The 21,504-nt window shown below is 45.4% G+C and overlaps 1 protein-coding gene across 1 annotated transcript in view; it reads right to left on the bottom strand.

Annotated features, from left to right (window-relative positions):
* Positions 1 to 21,504, bottom strand: part of NMNAT3 (nicotinamide nucleotide adenylyltransferase 3) — a 101,411-nt gene that overhangs the window by 55,210 nt on the left and 24,697 nt on the right. The window contains exon 3 of the mRNA XM_080933955.1: positions 8 to 153. Coding sequence (XP_080790081.1) covers positions 8 to 116 — 109 coding nt within the window. The 5' untranslated portion in view covers positions 117 to 153. The remainder of the gene's footprint in view (positions 1 to 7; positions 154 to 21,504) is intronic.

Genomic DNA, 21,504 nt, shown 5'->3' with positions numbered 1-21,504 from the left:
GACTGACCTGTTTGGTGTAGGTGGTCTCTGGCCACCTCAAACAATCGCAAGTGCATATTCGTGATGGGGTTGAAGGAACCACAGGCCAGAAGCACCACAGGGATCCGGTTCTTCATGCTGCCACACACATCCACACCTGCAGTGGCCACCCTGCTTTTATAGGGACAAAAACTCATGTCAGGAAGGTAGCGTGGAAACAACTGTCTAAATGAGAGCCCACACCACACACAGCCATGCTCTGTTACTACAAGATATACCAAGACAGCAATGACAGTAGCGTTCATAGAGAGCTCTCCATAGTCCAGGGTCTGTGTCTAGTGCTGCAAACTATTTTGCATGAACCCTTCTGTCAGGCTCCAATGCATACTGTGTGACTCAGAGACCTCAGGAGCTGCTGGGTCGGGTCTGGAAACTAGACAGCCCAAACTCAGATTCTGTATTTGCTCTTCCCGACTTCCTCCCTGGGCTCTTTCATTACCTCAGGATCCAAAGGAGTCTTCATGACTCCTACTATGCAGTCTGGGGGAGATTCCAGGGTGGCACATTTGAAAACCTTTGTATTTTGAAATAATTTTAGACATATAAAACAGTTGCAAAAACCTTCTATATAGATAGATAATTATGACAGATTCTTTATCTATATTTCCCCAATAGTAAATTTTTTGGCCACACATTTGAACATCTATTCTCCCCTGCATACACAAACCTCCACAAGTAAGGAAACATGTGGGTATGCCAACATGTCAGCATGATTTCACCCACTACACTTTACCTGGGACCTAAGGACACTGAAAGGCTCAGCCCAGCCTCCAGCCTCCCTACCCTGTGACTAGCAGCAGTGAGGTGCGGTTAATGGAGAGAAGAACCATCCTTACTGTAGGCTAGCTGCTGGTGGCTCTCTTGACTCTGCTATTCTGCCCTGGGGATAGTGGAAATGTGTCATTCAAGGAAGGCCTGGTGTGGACTCCTGGTTGTGCCTCTCAGAGTCTGTGAGACCTAAAGTCAAACCAAAGCTCTTTTCTGAGCCTCAGTCTCTCCCTTCCTCAACCATAAGGAAGAAGAGAAAGAAGCTAGCCAGGGACCTGTGACAAGCAGCTTTTAGACGGTTCCCAACCTTTTCTTCCTGGTAGTTATTTGTAATCCTTCCCCCTTGAGTGTGGGCTGGAGCTAGTAGCTTGCTTCTAACAGAATACAGCTAACAGGTGGGATGCCAACTCTGAGGTAAGGTTACAAAAGGGCTGTAGCCTCCCTTTTGTTCATCTCTCTTGCTTTCTTGTTTGCTCTCAGAAGAAGCCAACTGCATGTTGTGAGCTGCCCAGAGGGGCTGGGCCAGGCATTAAGGGAGAGCTATGCTCACCCAAGAGCACAAGAAACAGTGTCAGTAACAACTATGTATGTGAGTGGACAGTTGGTCCTAGGTTCTATAAGAAAGTGTTAAAAGACAGTTTCCTGAGTCCAGTCATCACAGGAACAAGTTCCATCTTGTTGGCAGGGTCAAACCCAACTTCATGTTCCCAGGCCCTAGGACCCAGCTCCTATCCTGCTTCTTCAGATGTCTCAAGTTTGTCTGTTAGCCTGTACATAGGGAAGATGCTGTGATCCCGTTATCTAACCAAGACACACAAGTCTCAAATGTGTTGTTCGCCTTGACTTAATTGGCTGTGTGTAGCTTGCCCACTCCTTTATTCCCTTATCATTCAAAAATTCCATGCCAGAGTCCAGGAGAGGAACTGGCTGTAAAAGCTGACCCAAGGACCAGTCACCAACTTTAACTCCCTTGCTTAATCCCTTGTGGCAAAATATGACTGGTCAATGCGACAGCCTACTCTGTCTCCCCTGGCTTCGTGTTCCCATCCTATAAAAATGTCCAGTCTCCCTTCAGGGATGTAGTTCAGATCTTGGACCGACCACTTCCCTGAGCGCCCAGGAAGCAAGGCTTTCTTTTTTGAGCATAGGTCTCGGAAGTGAGTTTTCTCAGCTTCTACCCAGAACTCAACAAAAGCAGGCTGAGCAAGCCATGAGGAACAAGCCAGTCAGCAGCTCCCCTCCATGGGCTCAGCATCCGTTCCTGACTCCAGGTTCTTGCCCTGTTAGAGTTCCTGTCCTGATTTTCTTTGATAGTGAACAGTGATATGACAGTGCAAACCAAATAAGCCTTTTCCTCCCTTTCTTTGGTCATGGTGTTTCATCACAACAGTAACCCTAAGATACTCTGAGTCAAAAGATGTGGCCAAGCTGTATCTGGACACCTGACCCAGAGATTCTGTGGAACTACAATACCATAATAAATAAATGAATACATTTATTACATGTTGTTTGAAGCTGCTACATTTTGGGGGGTAATTAACAGCACCTGAGGCGTGTGTGTAACCTGGGCCTTGTTGTCCACCTTTCCTGGCTTGTATCCAAGCATCACCCACCAGCTTCTGTTTTTTCTTTTTCTTTTAGTTTTAGTAATAGTGAACTTTGTCCTTGGTTTTTGTCAGCTCCCTGTGACACTTTCCTGTAAAGTTCCCAGATTAAAGCTATTTCGGAGCAAGGATTCCTCTTATTCAGAACACAACCCCTTTTTCCTGAGATTTCCTTGTAGATGTTTGCCTCCATGTCCTTGGTCCTCATCTCTCCAACAGTGACTCTGCCCAGGTCTTCCTGGGAGGAAAGAGCTAGCCCATGGCCAGCTGTACTTGACCCCGTCTGTCCTGTGGGCTCAAGAACATGGTCAGCACACCCCACATCCGTTGTGAATGGCTCCATGCTTCGGGCAAGCACTTTACCAAGTAAACTCGGAGAAAAACAGACATCAGGTGAAAATGACTCACTCCATGGGCCAAGCAAGAGAGCGCACTTGGTTCTGGTTTGAGAGCAAGCCTCATCCTATGCAGAAGTTAGAAGACCCACCCTTCCTCACTTCTAATGGTGTTTGTTGGGGTGGAGAAGTGAGAGTAATTTCTCTGGTTGGGAAAAGACTGCTCATCAATTAGCACTCAGCAGAGGCCTGAAGAGAGAGAAAAAAATTGCTGCTGGGGGATTAAACACCTTGAGGGATCTTTCCTGGAATTCATCATTAACTGGGGAACAGGGTGGATTCCACCTCTGCCCCCCCTTCCGCTCTCCACCTCCTAGTTAGAGTGATTCATCTGCCTGTCAACTACAACCTGCTGCTTCTCTAATGAGCTTCAGGCCCCCTGAAATGCTCTCTTCACCCCGTCACTCTGTGGGTCCCCCTTACAGGTATTCTTGGCCCCTCTTCCACCCAGCGAAGGTGCACCACGGGCCTTTCCACTTTATCAGCCACAAAACCATGGAGGCCTCACTGCGTCTTCTCAAGTGGCTCTTCCCCACTTAAGGTGGGTCCTAGAGTGTGGCTCTGTCTGTCTTTACCCTTGTACTGTCCAGGAGGACATCACAGGGATGCAGGAAATGCCTGTAAGACCAGTGAGGGCCACCGTCCCTGATCAAGTCATTTTGTTACATGGTTAACTCGTGGGGTTGTTGTTTGATTTTTATTATCTTGCAAACTGTTATTGGACTGGGCCTGCCTTGGGCAGAAACAGAACTTTCTTTGTTGCTACACACATCTGACCTCACTTGTCAAGTAATTCAAAGTTGGCCAGCGTCCTACACATACTCAGTTCTAACCCAGCACACACCCTGCGGCCATTTGTCTCAGGCCCTAACAGAGACATGGAAAGTGAGCCAGACAGGTTAAGAGTCATCACTGTGGACGTAATGTGTTAATGCTCATGGACTGTCCCCTTCCCCGAAGTGGGTGACTCTGTCAGCGGACCCTGGGATGGGGCTGTAAACATTTCTTACAGACACAGAATAGATCCACAGGCTTTGTGCAGATTGGAAATGGAGTCACCAAGTATCTTCCATGCCTTTCATTACACAGACCTTTTAACCAGGCTCCTCATCTTAAAGCAAACAAGAGACACAGTTTGTATTTGGGGGTGGAGAGGGCAGCATGGTGGGCAGACTGGCAACCACATTTTTCAGGACCCTGGGTGATTTTTTATCTGTGGCAATGTGTCAACTTCTCCAAGGCAATCAACCTTCAGGAGAACTCAGCTATTGTTTTTCTTTTTAACTTGGTTGGCTCTGCCCGTTGTTGCTATGGGCACCCGGTGCTGCTAAGAACAAATGCGACACTGGCCTTGTATGTCTCTGTGAAGATCCTGTGCCAACCTCCCCTTGGAGGGAACAAACATGCCAGTTAAGCACTCATCCTAATTATGAGACTCCCAGGGAAGCAGGTAGCTTCTGTTTTGAGAACTTCCCAAAGGTTCGAAGGAGCTCGAGGAATGGAAGGAGGCCCCTTTGCCATGCCTCCTGTGTGTGAGTCTGGGACCGATTTCAGCTGCTGCTGTAAACAGAGCTGAGTAATAGCTACTGGGTTTATTGAGCAATGGGCTCCACACTGCGCGAAAGATGCTGCACATATTGCGGCTAATTTTTCAACACACCTGGAAGGGAAAGGTTAGTGCTTACATTTGGGTAAACAGCCTAATTTGATTCTCCAAGCCTCAGTGAGCTTCATGGAAAGTCGAGATGATTACAGCCCCTGCCCCCTAACTCTCATGAGGACTAGGGCCAACCCCTGCAGAGTACCTGAGAATGCCATCTAGGGGTCTTAGTTACAGTCCTATTGCTATGGAAAGGCACCAGGACCATGGCACCTTTAAAAGAAAGCATTACTTTTACTGGGGGGGGGTAGTCTTACAGTTTCAGAATTAGTCTGTTATCATTATTGTGCGGAGCAGACTTCCATGGCCTAGGAGCAGTAGCTGGGGGTTTGTCGTCCTAACCCATAGGCAGCAGAGAGATATACTGCACCTGGTGTAGGCCTTTAAAACCCATCCCCAGCAACACACATACTCCAACAAGGACACATCTCCTAATCCTCCCAAACAGGTCAACTGGGAACCAGGCATTCAAATGTGTAAGCCTCTGGGGCGGGGGGGTCACTCTCATTCAAACCAGCACAGGGACCCTCTTCCTGGAGTACAATATAACAAGATGAGAAGTCTAGAGACACAACTCAGCCAAGATTGATTAAAGTGGAAGTAACCCTGCACAGGACAGCATACGGAATCCTGGTGAGGGAAGCAGATCCAGAGCAGTGTCCGTCTACCCCCGGACAGCCTGTACTTTTTTTATATCCTTAAATTTAATTCTCCTTCAGTTTCTGGAAGGTTCCATCATGATTCTATTTGGTTAAGACCGTTGGCCCAAGCCTCCTTGAGAACTTCATAAAGAGGCATATAGCCATCTCTGATTAGCCAAGAATCCAAATCCTGTAACATCCCTACTCCCCTAAAAGCTCTCAGTTGGGAGTATAGGGGAAGGGAAGGGTCAAGATTGTGTGGATTCATTCTGGTCCCAGGGCAACAGGGAACAGTTTCTTGTGATAAGACTAGACCTGAGTTTGAGATCTTTGTCTGATATACTCAACAAAACCTTATAGTTTCCATCACCTAGAGAGTTAAGGATGAATTCTGTCCCTCAAGAGATGGCCTTTTCAGTTGGCCTCCATAGCAGGAGGTCATGGACATACAGGGTTAGGGTGGCTTGGGGATATGTTCATTTCATTAAGTACTGGGTAAGGTCTGGGTACAACAAATGAGGAGAGTATCAAATGCAAGTGAAGTTTGGCTTAATTAGGGCAATGCAAAAATAGGTACCCTTAAGATCAAGCACTGAGCGAGGAACACTCGAAAGACAGAGGTAGGTGGATCTCTGTGAGTTTGAAGCCAGCCTGGTTTACAAAGTGGATTTCAGGACAGCCAGGGCTATTACATAGAGAAACCCTGTCTGGGACTGTGGGTAGAGGTCAAGCACTGAATTGTGGGCTATACTGGGGGTGTCTGTGTCATCACGATCTAGGGGTTAGTAGCCACCAGAGGAGAGGAATCACTGTCTCATTTTATAAATGGAGGTCTGGGGTTAACCTCCATTTGTTGAGATCTTTGGATGCCTAAGGTTGGAGTTATAGGGGCTACAACATGTTGGGGGGAGACATCTAGTTTGTTCCTAGAGCACTGAATCCTCCAAAGATTCCCCCTGAAACTGGGGCAGTGTCCTGGGAGGGGCCTGTGTCTTTGCAGACATCCCTTCAAAGTCTATAGAGCAAGCACAGACTAGACCCTGGATTAGACCCTGCGGACCACCTTTAAGCCTTATGGGTCAGCACCAGGATCCTCTGGATGAGAAGAGGACTTCTAACAAGCCCAGGAAGTAGAGAAACAGACTCCGGAGTCTTTCCACCAGGCCTGAGAGCCTGTGCTTTTCTATCTACCCATCTGGGTAAGCTGTAGGGGGAAGGGTTGGGTTCTCCTCTTTGTTTTGGATGGACTGGCAGGAAGCAGTCACTGACTGGGTATAGCAGAGGTGGAAAGTTCCTCCTGTGAGGAAAGGGTGCAAAAAGGAGTCACTGAGGACAACAACACGGACGTAAACCATCCTATGAAAGAAGTGACTCCATTGCTCATTATCTGCCTAATTTGAGTCTAGTTACCTCCTGTTCCCCTTGACTGGGTTCTCGAGAGCCTTAGTCTGCTACCTTCATGGCACTTAACCCACAATTTCCCATTTCTGCAGCCGCCTTGAGGGGCTTGTTTGTTTATTCCTCTCGTTTTATCAATTTTCCAGCTGCCTATGTGTAAAACAACCTAGGGCACACAACCTGCATCCTCCTGCTATCATATAGGCACCCAGACTTGCTGCCTGGTGACTACAGGCAGATAGGGAGTTGGGTATGAAGTAGCCAAAGAATGCTGCAGTTGGTAGTCATATCCTCTGGCCCTTTTTGTTCTTAAACATCCTTGAAGTTTCAGATAGGTTCCTCCTGCTATATCTAAAACTAAGGCACCAGGGCACTTACCCAAATACTACACATGTGTACTCATGAAGGGTCTGCATCCTCAGAGGAGCCTGACTTCATTATAGTGTCATTTTGACTGTGGTTTGCCCCCCTTGCCATAGCTGTCCTACAGGATCATGAGAACAAATACCCTAAAGGGAGCTCTGATCTACAGTGATCTGGATGGAAAAGGGTCACCTTATTTCATGAATATGACACTCAATTCATAATAATACACACCTGTAGAAACTATACTGCAGAACCCACTGAGCTGTTCCTAACTTTTAGGGCAGCTCACTCCAGTGTCACTCAAAGCATCTGCTTTGCTTTGCTAAGTAAACTACTGCTTAAACTGTCTATGTCTGGCCAGGCACAGTGGCACGCTCCTTTGATCCCAGTGCTCAGGAGGCAAAGGCAAGAAGATCTCTGTGAGTTCTAGGCCAACCCTGTCTAATTGAAAGTTCTAGACAGCCATAGCTACATAATGAAATCATGTCTTGAAACAAAACAAAACAAAATGAATAAAAACTGTCTATGCCTCTTGGGATTGAACCCAGGACCCTGTGTTTGCTAGGCAAGTGAGCTCCACATCTTTACCCTAGTCTGTTGTCTCTTAACTGAATTTTTCCTTCCGGAAGACACGAAGCAAGAGAACCCCATAATAGCAAGATGTAAAGTCTATAATAATAGCACCATGTAAAGTTAGCTGCCCTCCAGGTGTGGTCCAGAGGAGAAAAACAGTGCTGACATCAGGCAGAGTAGAGTCTTCTGGTCACTGCCTGAGACTCATTCTCTTTCCTGTCAGTCACTGGATCCTTCCCACTGACTGGACAACCGCTGCCTTTCTCAGTTGCCTTGGCAGCAGGGGGAGGCTGGATTACTGACTAGGACACCTCTAGGAATACTCTTTTGGGGGCTGAGGGAGAGAGAGATTGGATGTGATTTACTGAGCACAGTGACCCATGCCTGTAATCCCAGCACTTAGAAGGCTGAGGCAGTGGGATGATGGATTTGAGGCTACTTGGAGCACATTGCAAGATCCAGGCAGCTTCAGTTACACAGGGAGATCTTGTCATGATACAAAAGCAAAGCAAAACAAAAGCAATAAAAGCATGCCTCTCCCACCCCTGATTCCCGATGTTTGCAATGTGATGGCTAGAGAGAGTATGGCTGCTCTACTGAATGCTGAGGACAAGGGCCAACTCCATTTGGGCAGAGAACAAACTAAGAACAAACATTAGGAGCCTAATGACCTGAGGCTGCTTACTTCTTATGTCTTCTACCTGGAGGAGAATTCTAAGCAACCACTGTTGTCTTCCCCTTTCCTGTTACATGCTATGGAACATGATTCAAAGTGAGTGACAGCTAAAGAATGTTGATCTAAGGCAGCATAAAGTTTCACAAGGTTCTGTGGCTTCAATTAAATTTATTTTATATGCAGTAACTCAAGTGCATATCATTTGAAAAGAAAAATAGACCTAAGGGGTGGGGGAATCTCCTGTAACTTGATTTTTTATATGAATTTTTCATGGATGAAAAAGTCCTTATGCAGGACTATGGAAACCTGAAATGTGCAGAGACAAATTCTGTTCCTGTGTACATCGCAGAAACCAGACGCTGCCCCATTGACTCCCCCAAAACAGACTCATTACACAGTGCCGATGCTCTCTGTTTCGAGTGGGCATTTGCCATATGGCTTGGTGGTTTAATCATTTCCTGGTACTTGACAGAAATGAAGCGCAATCATTTTGCAAGGAGCTTGTGCTCCTAGATGGGTCTTTTCCAAATAACAGCTGTGCCTCAAAATTGAGTTACTCAATTTGCAATTTGTGGACACGACACTCAAACATTTACAAGTGAGCAAAGCCTCAAGTCACTTGGGCTATTTCCAGACACCAGAGACTACGAAGGTTTTAACAATGTTTTGAGGGCTCAGCTGTCCACAAGCTCCAGCCAAAATCTTAGAACCACCAGAGCCTGTGGGTAGTAGTCATGTCTGATAGGAGGCCATACAGAGGCTACCATCAACTGAGGGAGATAAAGAATACCAGAAAACTCTGGTTTCAAAGCTTAGAATAAACCCATATGCCTTTCTATCTCCTCTTAGTCACATTCATGCAGAATCCACATCTCCGGTCTTAATCCTGTTTATAGGTACCTACAGGTCCACACCAACTTGATAACTAGCTAAACAGACATGGACTCAAAATGAGCAACTTTCTAACTGAGCTACTTTGAATGACTATCCATTAAGAGCAGACAGGAAAGTTACATTAGCAAACATCCCCAGATTTTAAGATAAAATTTGTTTCTTATTTATATGTTCATTCCATGCAGTTCAGAACTCTGCCCTGTACATATTTATTCCTGGAACCAGGGCTTGAGATAGGAGAACTACTACCTTGACTAGAGCCAGCCCCTAGCAGACAAAGAGGCCTCTGGGAAGGCCCTACCTGGTGGCACAGTCTCATAGACACCAATTGGTTGGTGACATCCTTCTCCTGGCTTCTGGCTTTTGGAAATGTAGGTCTCATTCTGTGTCTCCCACTTGTCTCTGAGCTACCCCTTGTTGCCCACACGTCCTCTATTTCCTTACTAAGCTGTGATTGCCTGCCATTGGTTTTCAGCATCCCTGCTTCTTGGGATCCTATTAACAACCCTTCATCTGCTGAAGTGCCTCTTCCTTGGCATCTCTCCTGATCTGTGTCTCTTGGTAGCACATGGTCTGTGCTATACTGGGATGTACCACCCTGCCTTTGTTGTTGCTCCCTGGCTCACGTTTGACCTGATTTTAACCTTTTCCTTCAGAAGACAGTTTCTTTCCATTATGCCCTAGAGCCTGTGAGACCTCTGTCCTTGGGGATTCAGTAGAGCAGGCAAAGGAAGGTTTATACACATGGCCTCTGCTTTGCTCTGGCAGTGGGCACAAAGCTACACTCGCTATTAGAAAAGCAGTCCCACACTGCTACTGCTCTTGGGTTCTCTCTTTATGGAAGAAAAATGCAGAAGTTATTTCGTGTCAGTAGGGGATGGCACCATGGGACAGACAGTCATCTGTTCTCTCCCTAGCACTGGCCTTCACACTCTACCTGCTCACTACACGCTCTGAGCACTGGGCTCACTCTCAAATGTTCAAACTAGAGTAATGACCACAGCACCGAGAGCCCATCTCCATAGGTGATTCCTAAAGCCTGTCCCTTCCAGGCTGAGGTGGGTTCCCTCCTCTGGTCTTCATCCCCTTGAATCCTTCCCTTTATGGCCAGTCCCATAATACTTTATCTATTATCTGAACAGTATATTCCTTGAGGTCAGAGAATGTGGTTTACTCTTATTCCCCCAGCTCTAAACACAGGGCATGCTCAGGTGTAAAACATGTCCTAGTTAGCTTCAGCTGTCTACTTGGCAGAGCCCAAAGTCATTTGAGGACATCTTAGCTGAGGAACTACTCAGATCAGCCTGGCCTGTAGCCATGTCTATGTGGGATTATCCTAAGTGATGACCTGGTCTATTGTGGGCGGCGCTATCCTTAGGCAGGGGCCTCTGGGTTGAATAAGAAACCTAGATAAGCAAGAGCCAGGGAGTGAGCCAGTAAGCACCATTCCTTGTGGTGTCTGCTCCACTTCCTGCTTTAGTTCCTGTCCAGCTTCTCTCAACGAGGAGCTATGACTGAAAGTATAAGCCAAACAAACTCATTTCTCCCCAAGTTGCTTATGGTCAGAGTGTTTTATCATAGCAACAGAAAGGCAAAGGGGAACAGCATGTATGGACTATTAGATTGTATGGCTAAGTTCAGACAAGAACAGCACTGAGGGCCAGTTCTCCAGGGATCATTTATATTTCTGCTTATCTCATAAGCAGAGCACCGAATGCTCATTGTCCTGGACTAATGTCTTAAGGATACTGTGCAGTGAATAGAAGCCTTGGAAGATGGAGATGGTGTCCTCTGGGACAGAAGCAGGTGTGGTTGCTGAATAGTATAATAAAGATGATGGCTGTCTTTGGAACAGAGGACAGGCAGGTTTGTCACTCATAAAATATTTGAGCTCTCTAAGCATATGGCCTATCTTGGTTAGGGTTATTATCACTCTGATGAAACACCATGACCAAAGCAACTTGAAGAAGACAATTTATAAGGAGAGTGACCTCTCAGCTCCTTTACCATTCTTGAGAAATGGGAAAATAAATTCTGGACTGCCCTGATGACCCAGGGAATACTACAGGGGAAGAACTGAGGGAGATGTCAGGAATATGTCCATGGCCCTGACCACACATACTCCGTACTCCACACAAATAAATTACTCCTGACAGAAGGAAACTTAGACAAAAGAGACTGTGTATGCAAGTGTGTCCCAGCTGTCCTAGTATGGGAGGTGAGCCTATGATGGGACTGGAGATGCAGGGCAAGGCAGGGCACCCAGAACTGTGCTTGACTGTGGACGTCAGAAGCTTCCAGGAGTTTTAGCAATAGTGATTAAATTGCATGCAACCACGTGGAACCAAGCAGAAGAAGTTGGTTCCCATGTCTGTCCCATAAACTCATAGGTCAGCTAGGCTTCTTTTTGTTTAGAGGAAGGAAGATTCTGGCAATGAAGAGACAAAACTTGCCAAAGAATATGGTGCGACAGCTGTCTTTCATATATGATCTCAAATCCTCTTAGACTGGCTATTTTTAAACAAGCTTTAAAATGAAATATAAGAATTCTAACACAGAGGGACTGTAGAGATTGTTCGGTGAGCAAAGCACTTAATACACTAGTATGGGCACACTCTGAGAGTATTGCTAGTGAGTCCCAAAGAGTAGATAAGGAAGAAGCTCGACTCAGAGGCTTCAGTCATGACTGTGGACGGCCCAGCAGCCAGGTCTCATTTCTGCACAACACAGCAGTGATTACACATCCCATTAAATAGGTGTTGGGTGAACACAGTGAAACCTGTTAATTAATCACAGCCTCAAACATGGCTCAGGTCTTTGATTTCATAGACCGTTGCTTGGGTTTGCTGCTGTCTGCTCACCAGCATAACAAGTCTGCTCATAGCTCAATAAAGAGAAAATAGGCTGCTGGGCTTCTAGTGTCTAGAGGAAATGATAATGCACGAGGCAGGAGAGAATGGCTCTATAGTTGGTTATGTCGTCCCCAGCAAAGCTCTTAACATACGCTTGAGTGTCAGCTTTTCCCACTTCTCCCCCACTGTGTGCGATGCTCTGTTAGGCCTTTGTGGAAAGCCTGGCTGAGTTTCTACCTCCTTTTTTGGGGTCCTCATAGTGTCCTCTTGTGGCCTTGAGAAATTTGGCAGCAGCAGCAACTTGTTTTATATTGGGGCAAGTGAAAGAATGAACAAACATTAACATGTTCTTTTTAGAATCAATGTGTATGTATATGCTGTGTGTGATGTACAGTGTGTTTGTGTATATGCTGTGTGTGGTGTACAGTGTGTAAGTGTATATGTAGTGTGTGATGTGCAGTGTATTTGTATATATGCTGTGTGTGATGTGCAGTGTGTTTGTGTTCATGATATGTGTGTAAGTATGTATGCTCTCATGTCTTAGTCTTGGATACAGATCCTTGTGAGCACAGTGCTGTCCCTTTGACAGGCCGATGTGTTCATTCTTAAGCCCACCAGCCTCTACAAGCTTGCTGCAGCTGACACAGTAGTATCTCTGCAGGTCAGCCTTACAGGTTGACCTCTGCAGGTTCTTTAGGAGTCCTTGTGTACAACAGCCTCCGACCTGACATGGCCATTGCCTCTCCATCCCTCAGATCACTCCTCTCTGGCTGGGAGCGTTTCGGGGAACCGTGGCTCAGCATCTGCCTTACGCGCCCCTGAACTGCTGTCCTAATGTCTCTATAACATATTAACAAGCCATGGCCAAAGGGAGTTCTGCTGAAATAGGCAGTATGTCTGAGTCATTTGGACCAAATCCTAGAATCCACACCGTATGCTGAGCTTCACAGTTTAGGAACATGTGCGTCTGCTGTGAAATCGAGAGGTGGGGGCATAAGACATTAGCTTTCACGTGACCAGGGCCGGGCTGAGTCCAAAACTGTTAACAAGCCTTTCACGGGGGAGGAGCAGAGCTAGAAGGCTTGGACGCGGAGCACTGTCAGATTGAAGTGTGCTCACAGGTTCCTCCTGGGTTTCAATGGAGCTTCCTGCCTGACAGGCGTCCCAGACCCTCCTTTTTTTTTTTTTTTTTTTTTTTTTTTTTTAACAACAGGAGAACAGCCATGTGTCCATCTGGATAGTCTAAATACTATCTCGTTGTTTGAGTATAGTTTGTTCTAAAGGAAAAAAAAAGGCAGCTTCTCAACTTCCTCTCAGCCTAGACACAGGGCTCAGAGCTAAGCAGCTCTAATTAAAGGGCAAGCAGGCTGTGTGCTGGGGTATGGCAGGAGTGCGCGCTGTTCGGTCTCTGGTTCAAGGAGTGTGCCAGCCAGAGATTCTGTCTGACCCTGACTCTGCCACCTCACCGCTGAGGCCAATTTTTTTCTGCACAAAACTCCTGGCTTCTCCGTGAACAGACACTCTTCCACAGAGCTCAAAGGGAACATCAAGCATGTCCCTAGTCATAACTTAAAATATGATGGAAGCTAAGACACAAAACCCCACGCAGAATAATGTCCCCCAAAGATACCGTATTCTAGACCCCAGGCTATTACTTTATTTAAAATAAAGAAGTCTTCGCAGATGTCATTGAGGCTATTGAGACAGGGGTGTTATATGTCCCTTAAGAGGGAGAGAAAAGAGGATTTGACACAGACAAAGACAAAGCTGTGTGAAGGGAACAAAGGAAGATCTGGGGGAGGCTTGTACTGAGGACAGCGGGTGACAGGGTCACAAACGTGACAGTTAATCTTGATTGACAACTTGATGGAATGTGGGATCAGCTAAGACACACCTCTGTATGTGAGGGGACGTCCAGAAAGGATTTGCTGCTGAGAGGGTAAAGTTCTTCTTCCATCAGAGTAGGTAGCACTTCCTAACTGGTAGGCTGGAGATAGAGGTCTGAGGAAAACAGTGTGTGCCTGTTTGCCTTGGCTTCTTGTTGGTCAGTGTGTTTATCACTGTTGCTGGTACAGCCACCATCCTCTACTGACATCAGGTGCCACGTCTTTTTTTTTCTTATCTATCTATCTATCTATCTATCTATCTATCTATCTATCTATCTATCTATCTATCTATTGCATATGAGTGCACTGTTGCTGTCTTCAGACATACCAGAAGAGGGCACCGGATCCTATTACAGACGGTTGTGAGCCACCATCTGGTTGCTGGGAATTGAACTCAGGACCTCTGGAAGAGCAGTCAGTGTGCTCTTAACCAGTGAGCCATCTCTTCAGCCCCCAGGTTCCACTTCTTTAGCCTTTCAATGTGTACTAAAGACCAGGGCTCTCTGGATATCTTCTGGAGATGACAAGATACACGGACTGAGCATTTCTGGTATGCAGACAACCACTGCTGGACTCTCCAGCTTGTCCTGAATAAGCCAATCTAAGAAATTCCCTCCTACTACAGATATTCATTCTATGTGCATTGTTCCTCTAGACAACCCCGATCAAGAATGCTGGAAGCCACCAAGGTGTGAAACAGACTCTTGAGTACTTCCCATGAGAATGTGTTTCTGACACTGTGATTTGGGGCTGTAGATCCTAATTTTAGACTTCTGGTCTTGAGAACTGTGAGGAAATACGAACCTTCAGATGTTTTCAACTACCAAGTTTGTACTCTTTTGTTGAGATCAGAAACTGGTACCACAGAGGTGTTGGTAGGAAGAATGTCACTTTGTACAATAGCTATCCTAAATACTCTGTGATTCCTCAGTGAGGGATGTGTGTGTGTGTGTGTGTGTGTGTGTGTGTGTGTGTGCGCGCGCGCGCGTGGGTGCATGTGCATGCACGTGTGCACACATGTGTTGCTGTATGACTGAGTGTTCTCCGAAGCTATGAAGTAATATCTACTCACTCCAGATAGATCACTGCAGACAAAACAAAGTAACCATGTCACCCAAGTCGGGCTTGGTGAACCAATGAGTTCTACTGGGGTTACATAGACAAGTGTGACTGAGGGTCACTTACAGGAACAGAAAAGCCTCAGAGGCAGCTGTGTCACCAAAAACCCCCACTCCAGAATGGGTGGCTTCTCAGGGGTGCTACCTTCATGGACCTCTCTGCAAAACTTACAGGCTAGATTTATTGGGAATCTCCTCTCCAGTAATGGTTACACTTGCGTAGCCTTGGGGGAGGGGCTTTGTGAACCTTGTTTGAGGAGCTTCTTTAAACTTGCAAACTGTTTACTTCCTGAGTCTCATGACCCTCCCTCTGTCTGTCCATCAGGACATGACATATGTCTGTGGGTACATGTGGAGGCCAGAGATCATATTGGAGTTCTCCTTTGGTGGCTTTCTATTTGTCTTCTGAGACAAAGTCTTTCATTAAACCTCGTATTCACTGATTAGCTGGACTAGAAGGCCAGCAAGCTTTAGGGGTCTGACTATCTGGTCTGCCTTTCTGTACCCTAAGCTTTAGGGTCTCATGTATCTGCCCTTAGCTTTAGGGTTCTGCCTGTCTTTGCCCTTCCTGTGCTGACATTATAAATGAATGGACACATCTGGCTTTTAAATATTGGGTTTTTTAGATTCCAAATCAGATCTTCATGCACTAACTGAACCATCTCCTCAGCCCTCCTTGGTGATTTTTAACACAATTCAACTTCAGCAAGTGGGCTATGAGAGAGCTTAACATCAGGTATCCTAGTTCTGGCTGATGCTCTCTCCTGAAGCAGGCAGTAGACAGCAAGGTGAACAGATGTTTGGTTCTTAAAACTAACATCTGAAGAGGTGTGAAGTGAACAGAGAACACCAAAGAGTTAAGAGACATCCCACAAATTAACTTCATAGTACAGCTGTGTCTGTGTATGTGTGTGGGTGTGTGTGGGAAGCACATCCTCAAACAAATGACATGTAATTATTAACAAACATGACCAGCTATCTTCAAGAACCTATCAGCTGGCTGTCTTCCGAAGGTTTGTCTACAATAACAATTAATAGTAAGTCAGAGATCTATATGTCTGCCAATAAGGGGCTGGTTAAACTCTGCATAATTTTATATAGCTGTTAAAAAGAGTGGCATGCGCATATATGCATAAATATTAATATGGCAGATTATTAATGAGGAAATGTAAGTTTCAGGCAGAATTGTAGCATTGTCTCATATTAGGTTGGGCAATGAATGTTAGTAGAACAGACAGGAATGATGCTCACTGATATGCACCTATACACATTTATAAATTCATTGTAGTATCTATCTCATGTCCAGTAAGCCACTATCTCTACAGAAAAGTCAGGGGAGTTGGGAGGAGGCAAGAGAAGTGGGCTCACTTGGGCTGTAGATGTGAAATTTCAAACTGAAATGAGTTTTCCTTACCCACTTTCAGAGGCTCCTATTTTAAGCTGCTCTCAGGAATGTGAGAATACAGACCACTCTGTTCCATTCTACCTGTAATGTGGACACCTCCCTGTCCAGACCAGCCATCCATACATGCCACCTGCCCACTAGTCACTCAGTGGCCGTACACTCTATCAATCTGATTTTTGTAACATCACACTGCTTGTGATCACGTAACCTGTATTTGATTTAGATATGGCTCCCGTGTAGAAGTGGAGTGACGCTGGCTAGCAGTCAGGATGTGCTAATGCTGTAATGTACTTTTACTGATAAGGTCAAAGTTCTCAGTAAAGAAAAAAAACGAAGAAAGAGAGGAAGGAAGGAGAGAAAGAAAGAAAGAAACCACAGCTGGGGAGAAAGCCTGGTAGATAAAGTACCTGTAATCTCAATATGTCTATGGCAAGATGAGAATTCCCAGAAGCCATAGGCCAGCTAGGCTGGCATCCACAGAGACGGACAAGTGGACAGTGAAGACTGACAGTTGAGCGTGTTTTCTGATCCCATATGCATGCCAAGGCATATGCACCCCACTCACGTATACATTCATATATACGAGCCCTTGCTCCTCTTCCAGAACCTATTTTAAGTTTCTCATAATTTCCTGAAAGAGCAGTTCCAAGGACTCCAACGCCCTCTTCTGGCCCCTGTGTGTACCTGCACCCATGTGACATATACTCACAAATATACATGCCCCAAATAAAAATAAATCTTAAAGCAATCCTACATGGAGGTCTACAGTGAGAACAAATGTCCTCCGCAATACTGTAAAGAAGGACCAAGAAACCCATGATAGGTTTTGTTGCTGCTCCTCAAAGGACAACAGAGCCACAGCACCTGGCAAGTGCTTGTTCAAGAAGGAAGTCGAATCCTGTTCTAGAGGGTAACATGACATGTGCCATTTCAAACAGCTGCTGGGTGTCTTTGAACACACTACCTCAGAAAGGAGCTGAAGGGGATCCAGCCTGAACACCACATAGGAAGACTTCTCTGAAGGTCCTATCATTCACAGGAAGGAAGACTTTCCCCCCCTAGTAAGCCAATAGCCCCTGCAGGGTTTGTTATGTGCTCAACCTTCTTGGTTCCCATAACTACTGCCAGGAAAAATACACCGAGCTGCCATGGACTAAGCCTAGGACGAAAAGACCCTCCTGCCTTGTCCATGTGAAATACTAGTTAGGATTACCATGAAGCAGGCTGGAAAATACATGCTGACTCAGAGTCTGAGCATGATTCAGGGGCTTGGAGGAGATGGACAAACACACCTCAGGCCCCAGTGCAGAGCTGTGATATCTAGACAAGAAACTATGAATCTTGTCAAGGGTGGTCATGCATGCCTTTAATTCCAGCACTGAGAGCAATGGCATGTGGATCTCTGTGAGTTCAAGGCTAGCCTGGTCTACAATGAGTTCTAGGCTAGCCAGGACTATATAATAGGGAGACCTTGCCTTGAAACAAATAAACACTATGATTCCAGTTCCTTTAGGATAAAAACATGGATCACTTCAGTCTGCAACACAAGCTATGGGGATACTTGACAGCCACAAGTCCCTACACACATGCTAAAGATGGCATTTCATGAAATAACTGGGTTTTGCCTACTGAACGAAACCAAGCCCTTCTTTCTCTTACACAAGATGAACTGCTTATTCTTCATGGTATATTTTGCCAAGATTTGCTACAAATCTTAAAATCAGTGACACTTTAAGATGCCTTAATAGAAATTTCAGGACTTTTATCTCCTGTATTTAAAACAAACTGTCACACAGACACCCAGCATTAGGAGCTGAGCTTTTGTATGGTACGGCGATTCCATCTTGAAGGATGAATTACAACGAATTAAAGTTTAACCCCATTTATTTTGTACTTCCATTTTCAGCATGAACATCTGAGCCAAACCCCGCCTGTCCTGTTGCTGAGGAAACTGTCAGGATGCTTAGTCGGGGTTGTATGAGAAGCTAGTTTGGGCGGGATGAGGGCTTCAGGCTCACACTTCCAGCTCAGCACTGGATTTCCATCACACGGTGACACTGCCTTACATAAAGCAAGCCCTTCAGTTTCAGACTGTGGGTTCAGACAGATAGTGAGAACCATGCTACTGCAGATAGCCCAATAAGATAGGCACCTGGGGACAGACACAGAACGAGGTAGGAGGACAAGGACACTGAGAGAGGTACAAGATTATAAAGGACCCAAGGCAATGATTTTCCATTTCCCTTCCTCTTGGAGACAGAAACCATGAACACTGCTCTAAGTGAAACAGATCCATCTTACTTCTAAAACTTCAGAAGTTACACAACCCCTTCCAGATGGGGAGGTCTGACTTCCCCTCCACAGTAGGGCTCAAGATACAACCAGAAAAAAACTCTACATGGCTTTTCAAAAAGAAATTCCCCGTACTTTGCTAAGAAGTGATTATTTAAAATAACTTTCTGCTTTAATCCAATGTGAGCTTTTTGGCCGTAAAAGGAAGACATTTTGAGAGCTAAGAAAATTTAGCGTTCTGAAAGCATAACTAGGTTTTCTGTAGAAGTGGTTAAGGACATAGGACACATCCTTTTGGGGTCACTGTATGAGAACTTGGATGGAAGGCATGGCATACAAACACCTGCTGAGTATGGAATATTCCACACAGGAATACTTGCGTGTCAGAACCTAAATATTGGCACCCACAACAAAGCTTCCATTTTGACTCTCCTAAGAAGGCCCTACCTTCCCAAGGGTAATATCTGCATAGGATAATAACCAAATAGATTAAAAACTCCACATACATTCATGCCAATAACCCAAAATCTAGAAGTTGTTCTGAGAAGTCAGTCTGACGTATGATGGTAAGGGGACAGATGCCAGCAACATGTTTCACTTTATCTGCAGATAATGCAGCTGACCTGATTCCTGAAGATTCTAGGTACATCTCCAAGGCCAATTTCAGAATGAAGGTGGCCCACACTTGCAGCTATAGCCCAGCTGTCTCTGTCTAAGGGCAGAGTAATTCTAAGTCTGGAGAAAGGCTGTAGAGCTTGTGTAACCTATAAAAGCCTTTACCAGCCACATAAAGGACACCCTGCCGATCTTTGCTCTACATGTATAATTTCAACTAGATGCTGCTATTCTGCCTTGGCAGAGAGGAATCTGTGTCTCAGAGTTGGGAGCTAATTTGCTTAAGGTTGCATGGTAAGGTGAGCTAGGATTGGACCCTACCTGGCCAACTTCTGTACTGGTCTACTGCCTGGGTGTGAACAAATGAAACAGAGGTGGAAATGTTCTCTCTTGCCAGCTACCCCAGCCTGGGAGGCATGACTGCTTCTACTCCCAGGTCCTGACTGCACCATGTTTAAGTCAAATTGCAAAAGTCTCCAAAACAAACCAAATCTCCCCTAATTTCTAAAGTAAAAGCAAAAGGATGGTCCACAGACTCTTTTCCTAGAAGAGGGGATGGAGATCCAATGTGCCCCACCAGGGAAGCTGGGGACACTGCAGGAGAACTAAGGGTGGCTTTGCTTTCCTGGGAGCAGAAGCCTCTCTGCCCTTTCTCCTCTGACATTTGAATGGTAAAATAGGAGGAAGTCCGACATCATCCATTCTGAACTTTGAATCCTTTTGCGTCCTGTCCTAAGGGCCTGCTGCCCCTCTGTGAAGCGCAATCCCGCCCTGGTTCAGGAAGGACAGAGACCAGAAATGCCACAAGTTCAAGGATATGCAATTTCACAAATGTCACAAATGATGGGTATTACTCTGTCACGTTCTGTGTTCACTGTGTCCTATAAAAACACATGGTGGAGTGAATTGGTCCCTAAGAATTCACCTTGCAGATAAGATGGGAATGCTTTTTTTATTTTTAAATTCAAATGCAGAACAATCTCACACCTTTTAGTGGGTCATAGAATAGAAAGGTGTGGCACTGGGGGGGTGCTGTTAAAAAACATCATAATTTTAAAAACTGTTCAGCTAAAAATTATTTGTAAGTAGAAGCCATAAAATGGTGGCATGAAGTGAAGCCATTATCTTCTTAGTGCCTAACAGATCACTTGCCAGGAGGTTGGTGGCTGCCATCTTTCTGGATCATGCAAACATCTACACTAAGACACCAACATCTCTTACTGCGTCTAGTCCTTGTGGGCCCTCTTTCAGCTTCCTTCTCTCTCCCAGCCCTGATGCTAGCCATCCCTCACTCATGACCTGCCAAAACTCAATGTGCCAGGATATACTTCTTTACTGTAATGATTTTGTCCTTCATCAACCCTACTCACAGCATGTTAAGGAACACCCTGTCTTGTGCTGCCCCCATTCAGCTCTGTGACCAACAGACTGGTTTTTATATCCATGGCCTGCAAGGCTGTACACAGAAGGTGTTTAATAAATGCTTGTTGAAGAAATGACACTATCATCTTAGACCCTTTTTCATGACGTATCTGGCCTTTCCCTGGGGCTCTTCCCTCACCTGGAAGGCCCTGTGTCTTGCAGTATAGTTACACTGACTCTAATTCTCTATGAATGGCAGCACCATTACCCATTCAGAGGCTACTTCTCTTAGTTAGGATTACTATTGCTGAGATCAGATGCCATAACCAAAAAGAAAGTTGGGGAGGAAAGGGCTTATTTGCTTCCATTTCTACATTGTAGTCCATTGGTGGAAGCTAGAACAGGAACTCAAGCAGGACAGGAACCTGGAGGCAGGAGCTGATGCAGAGGCCATGGAGGGATGCTGCTTACTGGCTTGCTCCTTGTGGCTTGCTCAGCTTGCTTTCTTATAGAATCAAGCTTAGGGATGGCACCACTCACTTCCCCATTAATCATGAATTAAGAAAATGGCTACAGATGAGGTTCCTTCCTTTCAGATAACTCTAGACTGAGTCAGGCTGACATAAAACTATTCAACACAAATGACCCTTTGTTAAGTTTTCACATCACTGTTAGGCTACAATCTTTCCCTTTCTTGTTCATTCCCAAGATTACACATTATTAAAGATTTTACAATATAAATCACTTTACAGACTTAAAACGTCCCACAGCCTTACAAATTCAAACACTTTAAAAAAATTTCTCTCTTTAAAAATATCCTCTTTTAAAATCCAAATTTGTTGTAAAATTCCCCAAATCAATCAATCCTCCCCCCCACCCCCATTTTAAAGTCTCTCTACTGGGAGCTCCTACAACATCAAAAGAAATTTAATTAAGTGGTTTCTTACCTCAAGAGGGAAG

This window comes from Micromys minutus (genome assembly GCF_963924665.1).
Source record: "Micromys minutus genome assembly, chromosome: 21".
Classification (NCBI taxonomy): domain Eukaryota; kingdom Metazoa; phylum Chordata; class Mammalia; order Rodentia; family Muridae; genus Micromys; species Micromys minutus.
This window is presented reverse-complemented; position numbering and strand designations above follow the sequence as displayed.